Source organism: Cariama cristata, unplaced genomic scaffold (genome assembly GCF_000690535.1).
Source record: "Cariama cristata isolate BGI_N322 unplaced genomic scaffold, ASM69053v1 scaffold9862, whole genome shotgun sequence".
Classification (NCBI taxonomy): Eukaryota; Metazoa; Chordata; class Aves; order Cariamiformes; family Cariamidae; genus Cariama; species Cariama cristata.
The window spans coordinates 10,525-34,189 of record NW_009604391.1 but is presented as its reverse complement, the minus strand read 5'-3'; the positions used below and the strand labels follow the sequence as shown (position 1 = coordinate 34,189).

The 23,665-nt window shown below is 38.3% G+C and overlaps 1 protein-coding gene across 1 annotated transcript; it reads left to right on the top strand.

Annotated features, from left to right (window-relative positions):
- Positions 1-2,427: 2,427 nt before the first annotated feature.
- On the top strand, positions 2,428-23,104 carry LOC104158027 (serine/threonine-protein kinase Nek1-like; the record flags this gene model as incomplete). The annotated part of the gene is made up of 16 exons (XM_009695588.1): positions 2,428-2,505; positions 3,535-3,630; positions 4,167-4,340; positions 5,887-5,952; positions 6,037-6,271; positions 7,357-7,509; positions 8,154-8,345; positions 8,913-9,036; positions 9,265-9,347; positions 10,330-10,547; positions 12,796-12,947; positions 13,863-14,077; positions 16,097-16,230; positions 16,506-16,638; positions 20,679-20,698; positions 22,931-23,104. Coding segments are annotated over 16 exons (2,247 nt in total), but the record flags the coding sequence as incomplete, so codon positions are not given.
- Positions 23,105-23,665: the final 561 nt, after the last annotated feature.

Genomic DNA, 23,665 nt, shown 5'->3' with positions numbered 1-23,665 from the left:
TTCCAGCCCAAATGGTTCTATGATTCTATAGGGTTGCATCTGAATTTGACACGTAAATTTCTCATCAAGCACTGCCACGTTTGTATTTATTTGCTTTTAGTTATAGGAACTTCTCCAGGATTCGCTTTTTGATGATGCTCACACAGAATGCATATGAAGCAATTCTTTTCATACATTCTGTAGGCATGTATTAAAGTTTGAAATTCCTGGCATGAGCTCAGTTTAATCAATACACCTTTTTTCAAGCATCACTTTTCCAAAATATATTCATAATACAACAAAACCAAAATGTGTTCATAAAGTAGATTCAGAACTAACATTTCTTAAGGTGTCAAATGAATAACTCAAGGCACACTTGGAAGCAATCCATTTACTTGTTTAAAAAAAGTTTCATTTGAGAGGCAATCTATGCAATAAATATGGTCCAGAGTTTGTTTCCATCTTTTCATTAACCTACTGTCTGAACTTGTGCTCCTGTTTGTTCTTCCTGTCCCTTTGTCCTAATAGAGTGTTTGAGTTTCCTCAAGTGATTACCTGTTTATGTATTCACATTTTACTTTGTGATTTAAAACTAGAGAAATGTTCCTGCCTTGCTCCCAGCCTTAAGCACCCATATTAAGTGCTTTCATACATTTTATGTATAGTGAGTGGATGTATAAGGCAAGAGCACACCCAGTACTACTCAGTGTCTTTGGTCCACCATGCCATCTAAACAGTTCTGCATTGCTGTTAGGTTTGGGTTTGGTTTTTTTAAATGTTAAAATACTGTGGTTTTTTCCTGTATTAGTGACTTCTTTTGAATTGTTTTCTTTTATTTTTCTTTAACCGTGATTGTATTTGTTGTTAATTTCACTCATAACTCTCTCTCTTCTGTTGTTTTGGACAAGCTTCAAAACTGCTGCAGTGGGACTAGTCATCTCCATACACAGCCCTACAAAACCTTACTGTGTCTCCTGAGTAGCCTTAGCATACTGAGGACAGTGCTAAAATGTTATCAGTACAGAGCCATTGCTGTACTGCGCTCTTTCTTTCGGGTTTTTTCACTGAGCAGCTGCAGCACCCCCACTCTACCTGCAGTATGGTTAACTGCAGAAGTAAAGAAGTCTCCAGAAACCTTTTCAGTGCAGGCCAAGGCTGCTTGTGCTAGTAAAATCAAACAAAACTACTCTTACTGTGACCATGACATTAATTCTCTGTATGGGTTATTAGGTGTATCAGGAACGTAACTTCCTTTCCCAGTGGCTGTACCTTACCTGGGGTAGTGTTGTACGCCCCAGAAGGTATACCACCTACAAAGGAACAGAAAACAGATTAATACCTTTCTAGGAAGTAGGTCTAAACTAATTTTCGGAATTCAGAGACCAAGTTTAAGAGGTTTTTTTTCTTGATGACCTGCAGATGCAAACTTTAGCATGGAAGCTCACTTCTAGAGGAAGACCATCTCAGACCAAATCTTGTCACAGTTATGTTTATTTCCTTATGTTGATTAACACTTTTGTATCTATTGCTACTGCATAGCATCCTGAACTGCATAGTATCCTATTTTGTATACAGTAGATGAATATGAGTATTTGTTGCTTTGGCTGTGAAGAGTGCCAAATTGTTTTTCTGAAGTTTTCCTATCTCAAGTGTTCTTTCCAGTCATCTTTTTTTCCTGTTTGTTGACTGAAGCCAAGGTGGGCATGACCTTAGGTTTTTTTTATTTTCACTTTAAAAATTACCTAAAATTCTTGCTTGTGTTTTGCCAAATCATTTGCAATAATACTCTTTTATTATACTGCAAGAAGCCTACTAAATAGGCCTTCTAAATACTTTATTTTAAATAAAAGGTCTGTACAAGTTCATCAAAACCAATAAAACAATTCTATCAGGACCTTTTTGCGTAGCTCTGTCAGTCTTGTAAAGAGGAATATGCAGAGGCCATAGGAAGAAGTAAGAGAGATTAAAAATGGAGATTTCAGAGGTAGACCTTGTATATTCTTACTTGTTACTGTTTCCCCCCGACCCGTTCAGCCTTCTTTGGAGCACAGACCATGGAAGAAACTGAAATTCTAGAGCATCAAACCTGTCTTGTGTACCCCTCCTGCAGAGCATGCAACAGTGATGAGGGGTGGCAAGCGAGAGCCTGGCATTGTTAGGTCTCTCCTTGCAACAGCAGGCACATTACTTTCTTCCTGGCTTGTAAAAGTGTCATATCTTTTAAAACCAACACTTCGCCCCCCAAAACCAACCAAGCAAAACCCCTCACAACTCTCACAGGTGAAGTTCTGTCCAACTAGTCGTTACATTTGAGTGAGGAGTTACCGAGTGAAATTATGACCCATGTTAGTTATAAGTAACTACTTGGATCATGTAGACTGACTGTATATCACTCATCTTTTAAAAACATGAATTAATGATAATTCTCTGAGGACTCTTACTTTGCAGAATGAAGCTGCCAGTTCTGATGGACAAGAATCAAGCGAGGAAACAGAATTGAAACGCAGAAAGATAGAAGCACAGAAGGTAATTGTGGGGAGCGAGGAGATGGAACTTAGTGTTTTCGGATTTGTTTCAGATCTCATGAAGTTTCCTACTTTTCATTTTGCTATCAATAGTTTGTTCATACACCCACTGCAAGAGGCTTTTATTTTAACTGTAGTGAGGTAACAACTCTGTTCAAGTGTTTTATCTCAGTAATTTTAAAATACATTGTGACATAGCATAGCAAGTCAAGGATTTTCTCCTATCCCTGCTTTTGAGATTTTTCTCTAGGTTAGCTTTAGTCCCAAAGGTAATTTGGTATAACTAAAATAGCATTTTGATACTGAAAGGAAAGGGAGATGTACCTTAAATAACAACAGTGTTACTTTAGTTAAAAGAATAAAGGAAAGTAAACCTCTTTACATGTGTTGACACGGGCTACATGCAGATTGGAAGGTGAGCTATATGCCCCTGCGATGAAGTACGTTTAGAGAAAATGTGTTTCACAGAAATTCAGTGTTTGATTGGAACTTTATTCCATGTGGTGTTCTTATATCAATCACTCTCTCTACCATACGATACATAGCAAGTATTATTCTGTCTATTCTGTGGGGTTTTTTCCCCCATTATCTGCAAAGAGCAATGTTAAAACAAGCTGACCTTATGCCTAACCTTAAAACTGGAGGTGAAACAGCTTTTTGTATTTATGTTGAGTAAGTTTGTAAAGTTTAAACTGAATGTTTAGCGGTTAACGAATTTGGCTTCAAAACTAATTTTAAGTAGAGAATCTCATTTTTACATTACTCTGTTTAAGATTACTATGTACACTGAAAATATAACCATGCATATCAAGAACTAATCAAATTTTGAGGAGTTGCCATTATTTTCAACATAGAAGATCAGTTGTTGTACTTACGTGGTGATTTTGGTCCCTCACAGTCTATACACTAATAAGTGAGAGAAAGGAAGATGAAGTAATCCAAGAACATTTCTTTTTAAAATGTCCCATGGAATGGGGTGTTAATGCTTTTTATGATTTTAAGTTGGTCTTTTTTTGCTTGTTTACTATAGGCCCAAGCAAATGCTCGAGCTGCAGTTCTGAAAGAACAGTTAGAGCGAAAGAGAAAGGAAGCATATGAAAGAGAGAAAAGAGCCTGGGAAGAACACGTAAGAAAATAAATCTTTTAAATGCAGTCAAAGTATGTAGTGCTGTATCTTTGTATAACTAAAATCCCATACTGTGATTTTTTTCAAGCTTAGATAATTAGTTTGTCTTCTGACTGACAGATGCTCTCCTCAGTTTCAGAATTCCCTTACTAGAAACCTAATCTTAGGTACACTTGAATGAAGAATTTGGTTCAAGAATTTAAGAACATCAAACTAAGAATCATTGGGATCACCTTAAGTATTTTATTAATTACGTGTAACTTACCAAAGTGTCCTTAACCTTCTTTTGTTTCTGTGTGTTGTGGAGTGACAAATCCAACTAGTAATGTATCGCTACAAAAAGCAGGATGTTGTGAAGCTGATAAACTGGAAATAGTTCGCATGTGCACTTGGCAGTTATCTTTTGTAAGAAGAGTTGTGGCGTTACTGTGTCCTTTTCTAAGGTTTACGTGAGCCTGTTTGATAATACGGGGTTTAATGTGCAAAGTCTTGAAGTTAATTTGTTGATTTAAATTTTTTTAATTGAATCCATACAGCTGATAGCGAAAGGGGTAAAGAATCCTAATGTGCCTTTTCATGTGGGAGCTACAGAGCACAGTCCTGTGCATGGACCACAAGAGCTTGGAGCAGCTCTTCCTAAGCCACAACTTCCAGTGAAGCCTGGTATACCAGTCATCTCCATGACATCTGCTTTGAAGGAAGTGGGTGTGGTAGGTACTTTTGCTAAGAGGGTAAAATTAATCGGGGGGGAACAAACTGGATTTAAAAAAAATATTTAGAAGAATGTGTAGATTAAGTAGAAAAAAATTGTTAAGGATACTTGTTGCTTCTAATTAAGGAAACAAAAAAAAAGAAAAAAATATAAAAAGAAACTGAAACTTCGAAGCAGTTGAAATACATCTGTACACTGCAACTCAAGCTCAGTCAGTTTTGAACAAAATGGCTTATGGTGAACCCTAGGCTGCAATTTCGATTGTTATCCAGGCAGCAACTAACCAGCATTTTCATCAGCCTCTTGAAGAGGGGAGTTAAGGAGTCTGTAACCTGGTGGAAGCGAAAAAATAAATTTTGAATGATAGGACTATTTTATATTAGTTCTTGTTTTCAGTGAGTTTGAAAGTATGTGCTGAATATAACAGAGAATATAAAGTTTAAGAGACTTGAAGCTGATAATGTTGTCTCTTCTTGTTGTCTAAAACAGTATTAGAGGCTTCCTAATTTCTGTTTTCTGTGATCTTGGGTCCTGATACTGTAAATGCTTCCGTCTTTACCTCGACTGCCACCATTGATTTAAGTAACAATTATGAAACTGAGCATACAAGTGAATCATCGTACAATTTGAGTTTTTAACGCATTCTGTGTTAATTTGAATGCTAACTTTTGTGGTTTTTTATCAAAGCTATTTCTAGATTTCAGCATAGTGTGGGATTATATACTATATACAACCCTGAAGGCTAGCGAAACTTGTTGCTAAATAGTGTATATAAAATATAATACACTGGAAGATATCAGTTGGTAGCCAGAAAAATAAACAAATTGTGTTTTGACAAATACTTAGTAGCACTTTTTCTCCATGTGGATAGTTTGTCTTACAGTAATGCAAGATGGTGACTGTAACTGCCTAAAAATTAGCACACAGAGCAATTGGAGAAGACAAGCTTTGTACACAAAGGTTATAAGTTCTACGTTTTTGCCTTCCATTTTTAGTTTGATTATTTTACATATCGCTAAAATTGTCTCTTCTCCCTTCTGCTTTTCTTTACAGGTGCTCCTTGACTCTGTCCTTGCCTCTTCTTTTGTTCTCTTATAGAATTACTCATTTCTAGCTTTGGAATTTGGTGGTGTTTTGCTAGGTGCTCCTTGACTCTGTCCTTGCCTCTTTTTTTGTTCTCTTATAGAATTACTTATTTCTAGCTTTGGAATTTGGTGGCGTTTTGCCGTAGAGGTCACATCTAGCTTTATCTCTACACGTTTTGTGCTCTGAACTTTCACTTCTCTGCTTAAACTGTGTCTGATTCATTTGTGCACCACTTTCAGATAGTGAATGGTTCAAAGATGGAAACTGCCCTTGAAATTCTGTCTTTGGGAAGCCCCATAAAAACAGAAGTATCATACCTTCTGTTTCAGTCTATCTGCAGTTGTCGATGAAAAGGTTTTAGAGGTGATTTTTCACTATTACGTCTATTAATATTCTCAAGATTATTTTTTTTCTGACACATTCTTCTACATTGTATTTCATGCTTCTTGGACTTAAAGGAGGAAAGCGTAACTGCTATCCAGGAAGCTGAGGAGGAAATAGAAAAGGCAGATCTTGGAATGCAAGTATGTCAAATTGTATTCAGTTTCATTTAGTTTTCTTTTAAGAAAGGTACTATTTTAAGTGATATATGTTGGCCCTTATTTCAGAATAAACGAGAAATACTGAGAAGATTAAATCAAAATCTTAAAGCTCCAGAAGATGAGAAAGGAAAAAAGGAGTGTAAAAATATCGCTGAATCAGCTGGGTCTGAAGGTGCTAAGGAACAACAAGAAGGTGACTCTCCTCTTCTAGGAGATCGCAAAAAATGGGAATCTGAGGTATCTGAGTTGGTAGTTCCTCTAGCTCAGTTATCAATGGAAGATTCTCTCTCCGGAACAGACCGTAAGTACTTTATTTGTTAGCATGATATTAGTAAATCAGTTTACCATAGGTAGTGTCTGTTTTTATAAGGCAAGTGCTCTATTATTATCCTCTTGTTACCAGTTGCGTGTCACCTGCTTCTAAAAAACAGGTGGTTATGTATTCCCTTGGGTAAGGAATAAGGCATAGGCTAAGAAATTAAATGGCCTGCAGGAAATTCAACAAATAATTTCCTAATTTCAACAAATAGTTACCTAATTAAATGCATGGTTACTTTTTTGATCTTTCTTTGTGTCTTTTAAATAGGCTCTAATTCAACAGCAAGAATAAAAAGCACTTCAGAGATATGAAAGTTTCTTATTTAGCTTCAAAATCCTTTCATGTTATCAGTAGAACAATAAAAACTGAGGGTTTTCTCAGTATGTATCTTGTTACTTTTATTGCGCCCTTCTTAGCTTTTTTCTTTTTTTTAAATCAAGCCTGTCTTCAAATTTTCTGTTTGCCTTCCCTGGTCTTTTGAGTGGAAGACCTTTTTTGTCGTTTCGATGTGTCTTATTAAGGGTCTGTTTCACATTGTAGAAATAAATAATCATCGTGAATGTGACAGACTTACTACTTGCATAGTAGTTTTACACTGCTAGGACGTCAGAAGATCAAAAAACTTCTTCTTTTGCTCTATTCTTTGTTGCTTTATATCCTCTGTTTTCCTTGGAGAGAGAAGTAACAGAAACAAATGTCAAAGGACAGCAGGACAAGACTTTCTAGTTTACCTTTTCAGGTCAAGTTAAGACCATCTCATGCCAGTTTTAAACATTTCTCATACTGTTTGCTTTTGGAGTGCCTGATTTGCTGAAAACATCTGCTGCTATGCAGTTGCACAGGTTAACTGGCATTGAATAACTCCTGTTATTAAATGGAATTGGCAGAAGAAAAACTCTAGGCTTTTGAGCACAGTCTTTAGGCTGTCTGACTTGGAGTGAGGTGACGTGAGCTCTGGCTTTGAAGTTTTTGGTTTTATGGAGGTTGTTTGTTTCTTTATTATATAGAAAATGAATAAAAGTTTCTGATTTCTAAAAGCTGCTGTATTTGCGTTTGTGTCTCCACAGGTCAAACTCTGGGGGAAGTAATTAGGTTCGATAGTGGTGAACCCCACAGGAAGGTCTGGGGCAAAAGCCCTACTGATTCAGTCCTGAAGATCCTAGGAGAAGCAGAGTTGCAGCTGCAAACTGACTTGCTTGAGGAACTAGATGTCATAAATGGTAAGCACAGCTGGTAATTATCTGCACTGCAAGTGTAAGAAGTGCCAGGTTGCCAGCTTGTCTACCAAGAACAATTTTGAAGTTATAGAAGCATATTCTATTCCACTTCTGGGTGTTGCCTCAGTTCTAAATGTCAGCACAAGCTGATACTGGAAGACACCAAAATATTTCAAACTCAGCAAAGTGGTAAGAAATTAAGAAGGATACGCTGAAAGGGAAGGATCTTCATTTTGTTGAAAAGTCTTGAACTTTGCTTATTGATAGAAACAAGTCTGGTTTTTAAAAGGATGTCATCAACAGACTGTTGTATTAGATAGGTCTTATAACCTTCTTGTTAGCAGGTGACTTACCGTATCAGTGGGTATTTTTTCTGGTCAACTCCTGCTTTTTCTCCTTTCCAAGACAAAAGGACTTAAGTTTATTCCAAGTACAAACTTGTACTAATGATAATGTAGCGAGTAAAATTCAAATTTTAATATTTCTAGCTTTCCTCTTCATAATAGTTATCATAAAAGCAAGCAAACTTTTCTATTCTGTTTTCCTTTAAAGAAGCAAAACTTCTCAACTTACCTTGTAGTCACGTTATAGTTTATTATCAAACTGTGTCAAAGCACTGCTTAAATAATAGATTAATTTTGTGTTAGGTACTGCAGAACTTCTTGAAGGAGATCATCAGTCCTTAATTGTAAAAGAGGAGAAAGAAGAGAAAGCTTTTCCTACAGACAGAGCTCAGTCTTCTGTACCAGTTGGTGTCACAGAGTCTGACGTGACTATACCAGAAGAATCTCAAAGAGCTGGACCTCCCCAGGTGCAGAGCAAACCTATTGTGCTGGATGGTAAGTCATTTCATTCATAATTCTGATTACAACCTGTTCTCCAGTTCAAGGAGGGAAGTGTAATGATCCTGTATATTTTTATATCTGCCCATAAGTAATGTGCAGGTTTTTTATTAACACCTTTTAGGTAGTGCTTTCTATGCCTGAGTTGTCATTTGACTAACATATTTTGTAAATTTCCAGAAATCTTTTTCCTGTGCTTATAGAAAACTCTCTAGAATACAAGTAGAGTTCTGAAGTGCTTCAATTTTGTTGTTGTTGGGGTTTTTGTTTGTTTCTCCTTGTCAATTGTGCTGGAATCTTTTCCCCTTTATGATACCAGCACCATGCTGATATCTGGGGGAACACTACTGTGGTTTTTAGAAGACCTAGTTTGTTGGAACTTTAAGATACTTTTCTTGTACCAGAAACAAACTGTTAGCTCTGGAGTTACAAAACTTCAACTGTTTCTGCAAAATGCAGAAAATTATTAAAGCTGAAGTATTTATCTTAAGATGTATAGTCTCTCCTGTCTTTTAGTTGGTTGACGTTCATTTTTAATGAGGTATGTGACTTTATTAATTTTAGAGCCTGATGATTTGGAAGCAGAGATGTTGGAAGAAACTGAAGAAGGTAAAAAGCACCAGAGTAAGGAGAGTAAGGAATTTCCCATCACTGTCAGCGAAGTGTGGGTAAAAGAGAAAGAGGATAAGTAAGTACTCTCTTCTTCTGATCCCCCTCTCTCTCCGGTTCAGACAACTCACTTAAACTGAGTAGGATTTAGATACATCTGTTAAAAATGTTGAGTTTAGCTAAAGCTTCGTTGCTTGTCTGCCATGTGAGTTTTACTGCACTTGGTGGCTGAGGATTTTTCTCAGTCACCTATAAAATATGACTATTTTTACACGGTGTTTCCCCTGGGTGTGGTATTTGATAATAGGACACAAGATGACAGAAGAAATGAGGCAGCTTCTGAGGAAGTACCATTTGGCAAGGTGCAACCACACGAGGAAGCTCCAGAAGGTCAGTTGAAGTCTCCTGTTTTGGTGGTTGTAGCTGGCAGCATGGAGTACCTGAGCCATCCCTTCTTGCTTCTTCACTAACCCCAAAAGAGCCAGTTTTATGTTTTCATTTTCTTTTTTCAGTTCATATTTCTAAAAAGCAAATTTCTGATGGATTAGGAATACAAATTGTGGGTGTTATTTTTGCCACCTTTGGAAGACAGCACGAAACAACAAAGCTATGCTATGTATAGATGAACAGGGCAGTGGCCCACGCTGATACTTCAAAGTGAATGCCAATGAATGTTATGACCTTTTAAAATGACTACTTAAAATGTTATGAAATCCAGTGATTTTACTTAAGTGTTGCTTTGTTCATAGACGTCTCAGATGAATATTGAGCTGCAGCTTGGATTTAAAAAAAAGTTTTAAGCAGCTGCTAGTGATAATGTTTTATCTTTATTGCGTAGAAGAATTGCTTGCTCTCGGAGGTTTTTGAAGTAGCTTCAGACAGTCTGCATATTTTACAGTAAAATAGAAAATACTTCAGCGATAGTGTCAAGTATCATTGGTGATACTTGTGCATCTGTTTATGGGTGGCTTAAGCAAACTGGGGTGTATTCCGCCCCCCCAGTGTTTGGGCGAATTGTGTTGAGGTAGCTTTGAAGACATCTAGCATAAGGCAAGAAGCAACAGATGAAAATGGATGACACCGTAATTTCAGGTATGGACTGGATAACGAGAAACTACAAGGCATAAGAACAGAATAGGCTATAGCTGAGGGCTGTATGTTCTCAAAAAGTTAAAATGGCAGAATTTCACATTATAATATATTTACAAAAATAATCCAAAGAGTTATTAATACTTTTACAGTGCTCTCTCTTTTCCCCTTTAATTGTACAACAGAAATGAGTTAGTTTTATTCACTTTAGTTACCTGTTGCTCAAGATCTTGGGGTTTTTAATCTATTTAGATTTGTAATGGACTTTCTTTTACTACATCAGAAACTTGTTCCAGTGACTCTCTGCAACCTGAACCCTTGTTCCAGAGGGTGATGCAGCCCCCGGCTGTACCAACAACCTCGCCAGTTCTGTCAGCTCAGTCTTCGCAGGAAGAGCCTTTTGTACCTCGTTTGCGTTCCATATCACCAGCAAAAAATAAAGGCAAAAGTTCATTGCTGATTGGACTTTCTACAGGGCTTTTTGATGCAAACGACCCAAAGGCAAGTTTAAAAAAACTAAAAAAGAATACTTGTTTTTTTTATAGGATATATATGGAATACTCTTCTTATGTTTTTATTCAGCATTTTATGTCCAGGCGTTTGGGGAGGAATGCCAGCACTTCTCTGAGGGAGTTCAGGAGGAAATTCCAAACTTCCCCTGTCTGCTTTCTGCCTTTTGTGCAGTTTTTTCAGACTTGTCACTACGGGACTACCATAAATGTAAACACTGAACAGATCAGCAAAGGTATCTTGTCGTTTCTGGCAATCAAGCGATTGGGTTTTTGCCTGTAGGGTTTAACCACCTGGCGCAGGTTCTGGCTGTGAAGCAGGAAGGCTGAAGAAGAGTGACTAGAACAAACCGCTTTTCGTGACCAGCTGCATAGGGTTGAGTGGCAGCTCACAGTCTAAGAAATGAGCATAGGATGGTGGAATGTGGTTTTGATACAAACTTAAAATATTTTAAGAATATATATGGAACTAGTAGTTGAAACAGACTTCTTAAATTATGTGCAATACTTGCCTGGGTTCCACAAGTGGGAAGTGTGTAAAAAAGCAGCCGCTTCTTGGAGAAGCGATGGTGGCAAGGGTTCTCTGGAATCCTGCACGCCCGCTTTGCATTCAGTCAGTATGTAGTAAAGGATTTCCTAGGTGCTGGAATGCCAGATAAGGAACAATGTTTCTTCTTTTGACTCCCAGCCTCTTTTTGTGAGAGCATGAAACAAGCTGCACTGTTAATGATTAATGGAATACTGAATAATATCTATTGGTTGATGCATTGCACAGTATCAGGGATAGCGCTGATAAAAAAGTAAGGCTTCTTAACAAGCTTGTGTCTGTTTTGACAGATCCATATATCCCCATACGTGGATTTATGACTCTAATTTTGATCCCTCAAGAGTTAGTCTGTCATTAACTTCCCTAGTTTACGAAGCTGTTTATCTGGCAGTTGGACAATGATTACAGAAAAGCGAACTTGTGAGGAGGGGGAAGATGAACATTCTTTGTACCCTGCTCAGACTTAGAAAGTAATGGCAATGCTTTACAATGAAGTTCTTCAGCGTATCAATATGAGCTGCTTCAGCATGCAAATGTAACTTTCTGGAATTTCCTAAATACACCTCTGCTGTAGCTCTTAACGCAGAAAGGAAGGAGACCTTTAGGAGGGAGCAGGGCAGACAGTTCGTGTCCTATCCGTAGGCAGGTCTGTGTGCTAACAGAAGGTGACTAATAGGAAAAGAAGCGTTTTTCAAAATACTTGGAAACTTTCAAATGATGGGGTGAAATCGGTCTTCTAATTGTTCCTTCACCTTGGTAGTAGTGGTCAAAAATGGTGGTTACTCCTTTGATGGCAATAATATTCTGGCCCTTTACTGACAGAGATTTGATATTTGATCACGTGCATGAATATACCCTGCTGGTATAAACTGCAGCTGAGGAACTGTTTTTTTTCATTAAAATTTAAGGATTTTCATTAAGAGCAAACAGTGAACACGCATGTATTCAGAGCTCTGCTGAAGGAAGGTGCGGCTTATTGGTAAAACTGCTTGGTACAGACTAGGTCTCCCTTCTTGTTTTGTTAATACTGCGGTGAATGCTTAGTAATTTGGGGGGGTTCTCAGAGAGATCTGGTAGATCGCTGAGCAAACAGTTGCTTTGTTTCCATGATGCTTTATTTCCATTGCAACAAGTTACTGTTGTAATTTGAACTTCTTTCTAATACTTCTTGTAATGAACTTCTTTCTAATGCTACGGAACTGCCCAGAAATATACCATAAACAAATGTTACTGTTTTCAGTGACCAACCTAGAGAAATAATAAAATGGCATTTTAAAAACCATTCCTTTGTTAGCTACTTAAAATGGTTCTAAGCTGTAAGTGATTGACATCCATACATTGTAAACAATTGCATATATATATTATTTATCTACTGCAACATTCCTTTTCTTTAGGTAATCAACAAACCTGCACAAAACCAGGCTCTGTATGTTAGTTGATGTTCTTAGAGCTTTTCAATCCCTGTGACCCATAAAGGCAGAAAGAATGCTTCCCTTTGAGCTTAGAGGCAAAACTCAAGATGCCAGATTTTTCAATAACTGGGGTGGCTGTGCTGGACGCATCATCATTGTTTTGAAATTGACCTTCAAATGAAAAAGGATTAAAAAAAAATAAATATCTCATTTTAAAGTATTTTGTAACCTCAGACTGTCTTGAGTATCGTTACCAAAGAGGCTTTCTGTTACCCCTGCAGATGTTGAGAACATGTTCACTCCCGGATCTTTACAAACTGTACAGAACTTTAGTTGATGTTCCCAGCGTGGCAGATGTGCAGCAACATCATCTTGAAATAGATGATATGGAAGATGAGCAAGCCAAAGAAGGACCCTCTGATTCTGAGGATATGTGAGTGTATCATGTTTATCAAATAGTTCAACAGGCATCTTGGATCAGGACTGTCTTTGGCTAGACACTAACAGTTATGCAGAGTATACCAGCGTGGGTTTTTTACCCACATTTTAAAAATCTTGTATTGAACCACCACTTACTTTGAGTCTTGTTCCAGAGACTGGAGGAGCTAATGGGATGTACTGCTTACAATAGCTGTCGCAATTCCCTATCCAAATTCCATCCAAGATGCTATTTTCTCTGCATTCTGCACCTTGCATTCTGCTGAAGTGGATCCAAGTTGATGGCTACCGCTATTCTAGAAAGAAAGATTTCCTGAATATTTCCTTTATTCCTGTGTTCTGGGTATCTTGCTCGTCTGTCTTCTCTACTGTTGTATCGGGATGTCCTTTAAGTCCCCGAAATTCTTTCAGGGGCTTCAAAATCTGACCCTGGCTCTTGACTATTCCCTGTGGCTTGGGTAGGCTGCAAGGATGAAACCATCTGGGGTATCTATTCTGATGAGATCTAGATCTCTTTTTTTTATCTGGATTGGGAATGTTATACTTGCCAGGCATCTATAACAGTGCACAAATACAAAGATTTTTGAAATTATCTTACTAATGAAGTTGAATTGAGGACACATCGCCATCTTTTTACGAAATGGTCTGCTATCTGTTTATCTTATCTTTTATTCCCTGTGTCTTGCATGATATAATGGTATCAGTGCTGTAATCCTGTTGGACTGAGGACGCAAATGTTTGTCTTTTGGGGTTTTTTGTTTGTTCGTTTGGGGGGTTTTGGTTTTTCTTTTCTTTTCCTCCAGCCGCATTGGCTTTCCAGTTGTTTGGCTTAACAAAAGAAATGAGCTCTTCCTACAGGGTTTGTCTTGTCAAATATTAACTATATAAACTGTCTATCTCTTCCTTTTAGCGCGTTTGAGGAGGCAGACACAGATTTGCAGGAACTCCAGGCCTCAATGGAACAACTGCTGAGAGAGCAGCCCAGTGAGGAATTCAGCGAAGAGGAGGAGTCGTCTACTTTAAAGGCCAATGTCATCGAATGCGTCACAAATGGTACGGAGCTGGATGAAGGAGACGAAAATAACCCCAGCAGTGAAAGTGCACTTAATGAAGAATGGCAGTCAGGTAGAACTTCTATTATACCTGTTTTAGAAGTTATTTATTGATGTTAACAGTTCAAACACAGAATGGTGTTTTTGCATTGTATACTTATAATGGAATAAAGCTCTAAGTAGTAGTTTTTGTACAGAATTTTAAAAAATCTGACAATACTTAGACTTTCTGAATGTTAAGGTCAACATCTAAGCAAAATTCGAAGCTGCGAATTAAATGTTGGCTATTCATTAGGCAGTGATTATAAGTCACTTTTTTCTCTAGTTGTGTAACACTTGTCTTCAAGGGAGATCAAAGACTCTGCACATGGTATGTTTTGAATAATTCATGACTGCAATGTAAGAGTGAAAAAGAAATAGCGACTGACATGACTGGAGTATCTGGGATCTGGCTTACATGACAGTTAAGTAATTTAACAGGCAGTCGAAAGGAACCTTGTCCTTAGCCCCAAACAGCTATGAATGCAGGCAACCTAAAAAGGAGACGGAAAAATTTATTCCTGCTTTTAGTATTTTGTGTTAGCTATAGACAAGGGTGTCCTGAAGTCTCAGTTCTGGTTCTTAAGTTCTGGTTGAGATACATGTATTGCACTACTGCTGTAAAAGAAAGTGCATTTAGAAATACAGGTATAAAAAGATGTAGAAACCCAGTAACTAATGGAAAACATAGCTTTTGTGTAATTTTGGTTTATTGAAGAAGATTTTAAACCAATTGAAAATATGTGAATATACCTGGAATGTATTCTATAGATAAAGTCTTCCAATAAGCATTTTAAGGTAAAACCAACTTAGGCAATACCATCTTCTTTCCTTTTTTGACAGTGCCGATGTTACATGCTGATAACACACAATACTCTGTGATTCCGTTGTTGTAGCGAGGGTTACGGTATTTGGTTCTGTTCAAGATTTGGAACTTAAATACAGGAGCAGAAGTCATCTGATGGGTTTCTAACCCACGTATAACTCTTCTTTTTATTTCAGTGATCATTTCTTGTTGATGTGACTGTTGATACTTGAGTCGGGGATATGCTTTGGTCAGGATTATACCTTACACGAGTCATATATAGGAATTGAAAGCAGTAGAGTTTTAATACTAACTTACAAAGTCTATGACCTACCAGGCAATACTGTGTATTTTTTTTAAAGATTTGATAATATAAGCTCTGGAATCTAAAAAGTCTTATTTTTTCCCTGGGTAGGTGAGTCCTTTCATAATTCAAATCCTTATTTGAGGAAGTATTTTTCTTGGGCAAAAGGAATTTGCATTTTATAATAGGACTTGACAGAGGGATTCTATCTTGGATTTTTCAATAGATCCTTTTTTTTGTTAAACTTGCCTAACGTTTGACAGTTACCAACCTATTTGTAAGGCTTCTGTAGCCTATAAGCAAAATCATCTTGATTTCTCTCGCATATCTTACTGCAGCGATTGGCATACTGAATTTGCTACCCAAGGGAGATGCGCTGGTAAAAAAAATGAGGAACTTTGTAGTGAAATTAGTATTGGGCTGTTTAGACCTGCTCCATGGAACAAGGTGTGTCTCGGTGCAGACACTAACTAACTGATTCTTACCATACGTGTCCTTGCTTTCTGCTGGAAGACAGCTGCTTCATTACGGAGCTCTTTTTCCCTAGCGTGGGGCAGCCACTGAACCCAGCATCGCTTCCACCTCAGAAACCGGTGGAATGGAGATATGGCACGTGACTTGCTAACGTGGCTTTGCTCAACAGAAGTCTGCTTTTAGACCATACCTTGTTCTCCTGCAGTGTGAGTGCCCTTACAGCCAACGGTCAGAGTGGGTGTTTAGAGGAGACAGCAACTGGGATTCAGAACATCTTTGCTGTCCCAAAAGGGGCTGTTCCCGTTCCCTTGCAAGTTGTTCAGAGCCTCTGCCAACTGATGCTTACCCTGGGCTTGCCCACTGCTGTTACGTTTCAAAGTCTGTGTGGATATCGAGGTTAAGGACATGGAAACAACGTTCAGAATGTAGGAAAACTGAGCGGGGTTTACTGGTGTTTTCTTTCTTTATAGATAACAGCGATGGAGAGATTGCCAGTGAATGTGAAGAAGGCGACAGTATCTTCAGCCATTTGGAAGAGTTGAGATATAACCTGGAGCGGGAAATAGGCTTTGATAAATTCATTGAAGTTTATGAGAAAATAAAGGTTTGTGGAATAACCTCGAGTGGAAAATATTTTAAGAAACAAGTACCTAGGGCCGTTTGATGTGCCAGTAACTAATTGCATTGTGGGCCTAGAATCAGTGCTTATTTCTTCCCTTTTATTCTGTTTTGACACACTAAAATATTAATGGAGAAAATGCCGTGCCAGTGGATTGAATAGGAAAACTACATTTAACCATGAACTGCGTTTCATACATTTGAACTATTCAATTCTACACCCGTTTTCATTTTGGCAACGTGTGTTGTCCTTTCTCCCAGGCTATACATGAAGATGAAGATGAAAATATTGATATTTGTTCAACCATAGTTCAGAATATTCTTGGAAATGAACACAAACACCTGTACGCCAAAATACTTCACCTAGTAATGGCAGACGGAGCCTACCAAGAAGGTAACCTCACTGCATCCTGGCAACTACGGCTTCTCTTACCTTCTTTCTTGGTCATAGACTTTTAAATATGCTTTTAAAACATATGTGTTTTGTTATATTGATTGGCTAAATTGATAAAAATAATTTCTTTCACAAAGGGTATTTTTATTCCTGCAACAAAACGTGGCAAACTCTGATTAAGCGTGCTGGCCGCTCTGCTTTACCAGTGTGTACATGTACAGTCGACTGTAGCAGTAGTTGTCTTAGGAGAGGTTGTGGTAGAATTACTTCATTTCCGTAAAACCGTTACGCAGATTGGGAAGATGGAAGTCTAGAATAAAACTTTCAGAATTAAAAACAATTTTGTCTTGAGAATTAATGAACTTTTAGCTAAAATTATGTTCTTTCTAAAACTCTGCTTTTAACGGGTTGCAGTATCACTGCTTTTCTGAAAAGGAACTTTGCTGTGGCTCTTTATTCTGTAATCATAATTTTTCAGAACTTGACATGGAGGTGACATCCATCTTAGTTTTCAGGTGGCTTAGCCATAGATGAAGAGAATTGATCGTGCTTTTGAGCCATGGCTAGCGTGGCACAGATCACCAGGCAGACGGGGAGTTCCTACGTCTTGCAGAGTCACTCTGTGAAATACCACATCGACCACTATCAATGAGAAATCGGGTTGGGGTTTTTTTTCTCTTATGTCAGAAATGTAACTGCAGTTTCTAAGTTTAGATTTCTAATGATGGAAGTGTTTACAGAGGAGAAAAAAAAAGAAATCTAAAAATCTCAATTATTTTTATAGAAATCAGAAGCATTATATATTGGCTTTAGAAATGTGTGCAATGGTTATTATATCATGTATTTCAATTTTGAAAAAATATTCTAATGCATGTTACCTAACGTCTGCTTTCTGCATCTTTTAAATTCTTTCACAAATGTGTTGCAAGAGCAGTGAGTAAAGGGTAAAATAAGATTATGGCTTTCTATGGTTTTTATATGTAAATGCTTGGGGCAGAGGAAAGTCTTAAACACTAGTTTTAAAAACATAATAATTAAAAAAAAATTCTAATACAAATTAAATTTTCCCAATTTATCTTTGCTACTGATACGGAATGACTCAGTAAGAATAACAAGTACCATGTTGTTTTTGTGCTGTGTTACAGAAGTATGAAAAGGGTCTGAAAAATATTTTTTTCAACCACAATTTATTGATTTAATGACGGACTTGGAAAGGTACATTGTAGTAGTTCATTTCTCAAGCATCCAGAGTACTGGCAAGATCGAACGAGAAGAAAATGCTAACTATACTGTTAGCGCTTTCTTTTCCTTGCTGCTTTGCCTTAAGTTTATTTTAAAACTAGTTCTAAGAGGCTAAATGACAATTTGCTGAAATGTTGGCATACAAATTGTAAGCTGTTGTTGGAGTGAATCCTATTAAAATGAGCTGACTTTCATCTTGCAAAATGCTGATTAACAAGTGGCTATTTTTAATAGCTTCACTTCCAAATCTGTGTTTTACAAATCTGTGGCAGCGTACAAAAATGTAAAGGAAAAAGTACTTCTTTACATGTCAGCCATTTAAAGTACATGTAGTATTTGAGTACTAAAGTACATAAAGGACTACATTCAAAGTCGTTCTTTACAGTTCAGACATTGAAAGAAAAAAATCGTATGCTAATGCAGGTGAATAGAGGACAAGTGACAGTCAGACACATGTTCATGAGCTTCTGTCTCAAAAGTTTTATACTCCTCAAATAAGAAACGTTAGGGAAAAAAACAATGTACCAAGAGGATTGTTCTAACTGAAGCAGGCCACTTGAGATGAAAAACTATCTGAAATTCAGTAATCCGAGAAAGACGAGATCATGTTGATGACCATCGTGTACAAACACACGATGTTTGTACACATCGTGCTTTCAAGGCAGTTGTGGGGAGAGTCACCTCTCTGGTGACTTAGTGACTTCTTGTATTACTGCTTACGAAACTGTGGTTTCTAGTTTGGTTTGTAACCCCAGCTTGCTTTTGCGTGTGTGTCTGTCGCTCCTTTTCACCCCGTCTCTCCTCCTCTCCTGCTTTTTACAGATAATGATGAATAAACCCGACTCAGGAAATTCCATAATGCTGTACCAGATACTGGCGTTTGAAAGCTGCATACGTGACTAACAAGTTGGAGAATGTAACCTGGGGCAGGAGAAGCAAGACTTGAAAAAAGAATGGTGATTGTATGAAAAAGAGGAAAAACATGCCTTTTAAAACTGAGACACCTATACACTTTTCTTGTGTGTACTTGCATATGTATTCATTAAATATTAGATGCCCAAAATTTAAAAGAAAACCCAAGCCAACAACAAAACTAAAAAACCCTAAACCTGTAATCTCTCAAAATTCCAAAAGAAACAGAGAAAGGAATACCTGTAGATATTCTGATACAAACCTGAGACCTATAAAGTAAAACAGAGTTTCTGCCAGATCAACGGTTGGTTGGTACGCTGAAGTAGTTGGAAGCATTGCTGGGTTGTGGAAGTACCCACACCTACCTATTCACTCACATACTTAAAATAGCCTCTCTCTACACCTGCGTAAAGAAATTAACTTCATTTTATTGACCCTCCTGGTTGTCTTTTAATAGCATCTTAATCTAGCGGTCCAGTTGGATTATTCCACTTTTCTCTTAATTAAAAATTACTGTATTTTGAAGCTGAAGGCTTCTGTCCCTTTTTAACCAGCGTCTTCTGAAACATCTTAATGGTGTTTCTGAATCAAGGCAAACTGGTACTTCAGTCGTCACTGAAATTGGGGCGGGGGGGGGGATTGAAATTGTAAAATTTGCTGGGAACTAGAAGACTTTTTTCCCAATAATTTTCATCCTCGTCCCTTTCCTTGAAACCCCCTCCCAACATCCCAAGTATTTGGCTCTCTTGAATTTTGTTCATAGTATGCTGTTGAACTGAAAGGAGGGGGTCGGTTTCCAGTTTGTATTGAAATTCTTACTGTTACACCCATGGCTCAAGCAGCCCCGGGGGAAAATGAAACAGTGCAGGCACAAGTGCTGTGTAATACTGCTCATCTTTTATCCCTTGAGTTCCACCACCCCGAAAGAAAAAAAAACAGGTTTCTTCTGACCGATGTTTCCTTGTTCCCCCTGTCAAAGCAGAAACGAGTGTGCTCTTGTTTTCCAGTCATCTCTTTATGGGAACAGCTTTATGGGCTTACCCGTACCATAAGTCTCTTGTTATAAACCTGATGAACTGTCAAACTTCCCACTGCCCTACTGGAAAAAAATAGATTTTTTTTTTTCATTTTTTTTTTCCAGCTACAGCTAGTAACAATCTAAAACTGTCAAAAGTTACTTTTCCACAAAGTAAAATCAAGTATATATATATGTATTATTTAGAACTGTCAAAATATGTACATGATTTTTTGTATAATTGTTTTATGGTGTTGCTATTAAAGTTTTGCCCACTGAAAAGTGTTAATTTTTTTAAACGCGTCCAATTCTTAAAGGCAGATGAACCTTACTCTGTTTCAGCTGTATCCTGGGAACCTGCGATGACAATAAAATTAATAATCATAAATCCCTTTAACATACTCATTTTTTAAATATCCTTATTTACTTGAGAAACACCTCTTGCTTCATCTGATGAGCAGGTATGATCGCTGTTGGAAACAGGGCCGGTTCTGTCCTGTGCTGCTTCTCTTCTCCTTCCCCTTGCTTCGTTTTTCTTTTTTTTTTCTGTTTGTTTTTTAACTTCCCACAGTAAACTCTGGGGCTTTTCCCTAGGCGTCTCTTCCATTCCCCTTTTCACTGCTGAAGGATCTGTTCCGAGAGATGATCCTCATGAGCTGCATTATCCGTGACATTTAGCAAATAGCCCTGAAGACTTTAATAAAGAATGGATCTCCATTATTTTCCTTTTTCAGGTTTGCTTTTCAAATCATACCTCGCCCACCTGGGGAGGACCCAAAACCTTTAGATTTAAAATGAATATAGATTAACTGTATGGAAAGAAGATACCAACCAGTATATTCTGCACTCTATGGTTTTGAATTTTCTGAAGGTGATACAGTCATACTGAAGGTAAGAGTTGGGGGGTGTTTAATTCTTTTTAAATTGAAATGGTATCATTCTTGACAGTCTGCAGTTCTTACGCGGTGTGTTGGCTTGCTTCTGGTAAGAAAAATGGACATCATCTGCAAACTTCAAGCTTTACAGACTTAGAGCTTTTTATCAATTAATGATTTGAAAAATATACACAGCTTTTCAAGAATAATCTTCAAACCTGCCAACCAATACCGGATATCCTTGAAATCCCTGGAGCGCTAATGTAAAATTGACACCATAAATACATTTGTCTGCTAAAGAAATACTTTTTTCTGAAATTTTAAATCCCTATTTAATGTACACTATAACGACACCAAGGACAGTGTGACTTCAGGACGATTTATTAGTCTGTATGTAAGAACTTACTGAAATTAGTTGAGCATTTGGCTTGTATTCACATTACATTCACTATGAAGAATTTTCTGTTGTATGTCTAGTAGCAAATTGAGATCTAGAATGGTATTTTTGGCACAAAACATACTCTGTAAAATATTGCACGTTATTGACTGCTAACTGGCTTTGTTTGGAGCCAAACAGGTAACAGCAATCCTACCCCAAGCATTGGTGCCTAAAATCTTTTTCGCAGAACAGAGCCCAAAGAGGCTTTTGCTTTTCAGTTTGCTGAACTCCGAGTGTGTTCTGTAACTCTGAAGTTACTACTAGAAGGTGCTTCAGAAAAATGCGTTGCCTGGTTGGGCGGCGTGAACCAAAGCAGATGACTAAGGACCCTCTGGTCTGGTAAGCGAATGGCTCATTGAAACAAAGTTCCAGCATGCTGTATTCCTGACGAGGTTCTCTCTGCTCTTAAACCACCTACCTCCTTGATCAGTAATTCTTACTGCAGTTTTTAGTGCTTCTTGCTCCCATCTGTGCATAAATCCTGTACATTTCTTGAAACATGCATTCTCTACTAACCCTTTTGTTCTAAAGCTTTACGACCTCACCTAAATCCGTTTAAAACTTACAAAATATTTTTGTAAGATTTGGGGGGTTTTTTTGTCAGATTTGTTTGCAGGGGAAAACAACACCCTTTCAAAACTCTGACTGTCCGCACCTCAGAGTTGAAACGTGAGTTCTTAAGAGAGCATTTAGAATAGGCATCCCAAGCCCGCTCAGGTTTGTCACGGGGCAGCAGCAGCGGTGCCTTACACGGCACGGTGGCTTTGCAGCGGGTGCGAGCCCCTGTGCGGGTTGGGCTGTGCCTGGAAAGACGGGGGGGGGTACCCGCTGCTCTAGGCGGGGTCCTGCAGCTGGCGAGGCTGAATCAGCGCGCAAATTCTTAAGTTCCTGTAGGTATTTCCCTGTACGCCGCCGTGTTCTGAAAACCCCACACGTAAACCCAAATCTTTGTTTCCCCAAGTGCCTAGATGCAACTGTAAAGAAAATTAATAGGAAGTTTTTAGCACGGCTGTGACGTTGGGTATGGTTGGACTCCGTATCAATCTTCCCCTTTGCCGGGGGAGGGGGTAGAAGCGTGCCCCTGACTAAATTACTGATTGGGCTTTTATCTCTCCACTAAAGGCACCTCATCAAGGCTCAAAGGAAGCTAGGCTCTACTTAATTTTATTAACTGTGATAAACCAAAGAAAATACGGAAATTTGATTTTTCAACCCTTTTAAATGTTTTTTTCTTCCCAAATAATTGCGTGCTTTCTCAAATCTTAACTTAGATCATCTTAATCTAAACTAATGAGTTCATTCACGAGCCACATAGACTAAAGTTTAGCATAAACCAAACCCCAATGGTTACCGTTCCTAGAACATTTCTCTTTGCCATTTTTATCCTAGCAGTTTAGATGGAGCGATTTGCAGAGTTTAAATACTAGTTTTAAAATCCATAAAGCCCTTCTTCCTTCAAATTAGTGTGTTAATGCAATACATGCTTCAAATGCATTTCCAAGTTGGAGATGTTTTCCAGCTGGGCTGATGAGTTCATCAGTTCAAATAGTAGCACTTTAAACGGTTGGCTTGTGCAAGACTCTTAAAAACGCTTCTGCAGCAACTAAAACCTTAATTGAATTGCTTCCGTAAAGATCCATTAATTTGTCGTTACTTGTGAGACGCATATACAGGAGTTCGGCTGCTCCTGCTCAATTGCTCGCCTTCAGCACGTCTCATCTGGTGCACTCTTCCAGATTTTATTTTCAAGGCATTTTTAAACCAAGATGAGCTTTAGCTAATTCCATTAACTCTCTTTTAATGATACAGTTTAAAAACTCGCAGAGCCACAGACTGGGAGAGTTTTTTCACGTTGGCCGCACAACAAAAGCCAACGCCAGGCAGACTGCGCAGTGGGAAGGCTCGAGCGAGGCAGCGTTTGCTTTGCTTCGGCATGGCCTTGAGAGTTCTTTCACAAGTCGTCCCCGAGGTCGATTCTATCGGGTGTGAGGCTGAGGTGTTGCATGAGTGCCTTCTGCTCGGCCGATGGGTGTTCCCATAGGGACTGTAGTCAGCCAGGAGAAAATGGGGTTCAGTTTTAAAGAGCGCTTTGGCTCAAGCTGATGCAGACACGCTCCAAGGGAATGGAACCATAATCGGGTCCTTGACGTACCCTAATTTTTGCTGTATCCTGCCGACAGTCCTGACAGTAATCTCTTCTCTGGGGGAAGGGTTGAAGTATGCATTTCTGCTGTATCCTTAATATAGGATAGCACTTCCCCACATTCAAATTTTAAGCAAAAACTCTGCAGTTCTAGCTCTCTTAATAAAATTAAAAATCTCAAGCAATACTTCAGGGATGCTATTTTTTCCTTCTATCATCTTCCGCATCAGCAATCCAGAGTTCTCCTTGCTGCGCGTTTGGTTGCTGCTACGACTCCTTTATACGCTGTCAGAGTAGTTTGGCAAAAGCGAGGTGCGTCGCCTTTTTCTGAAGACGGGATTGATTCGAGGGGGAGACATAAGACAGAAAACCTGAGATGCCGATAATGATGAGCTGGAGCT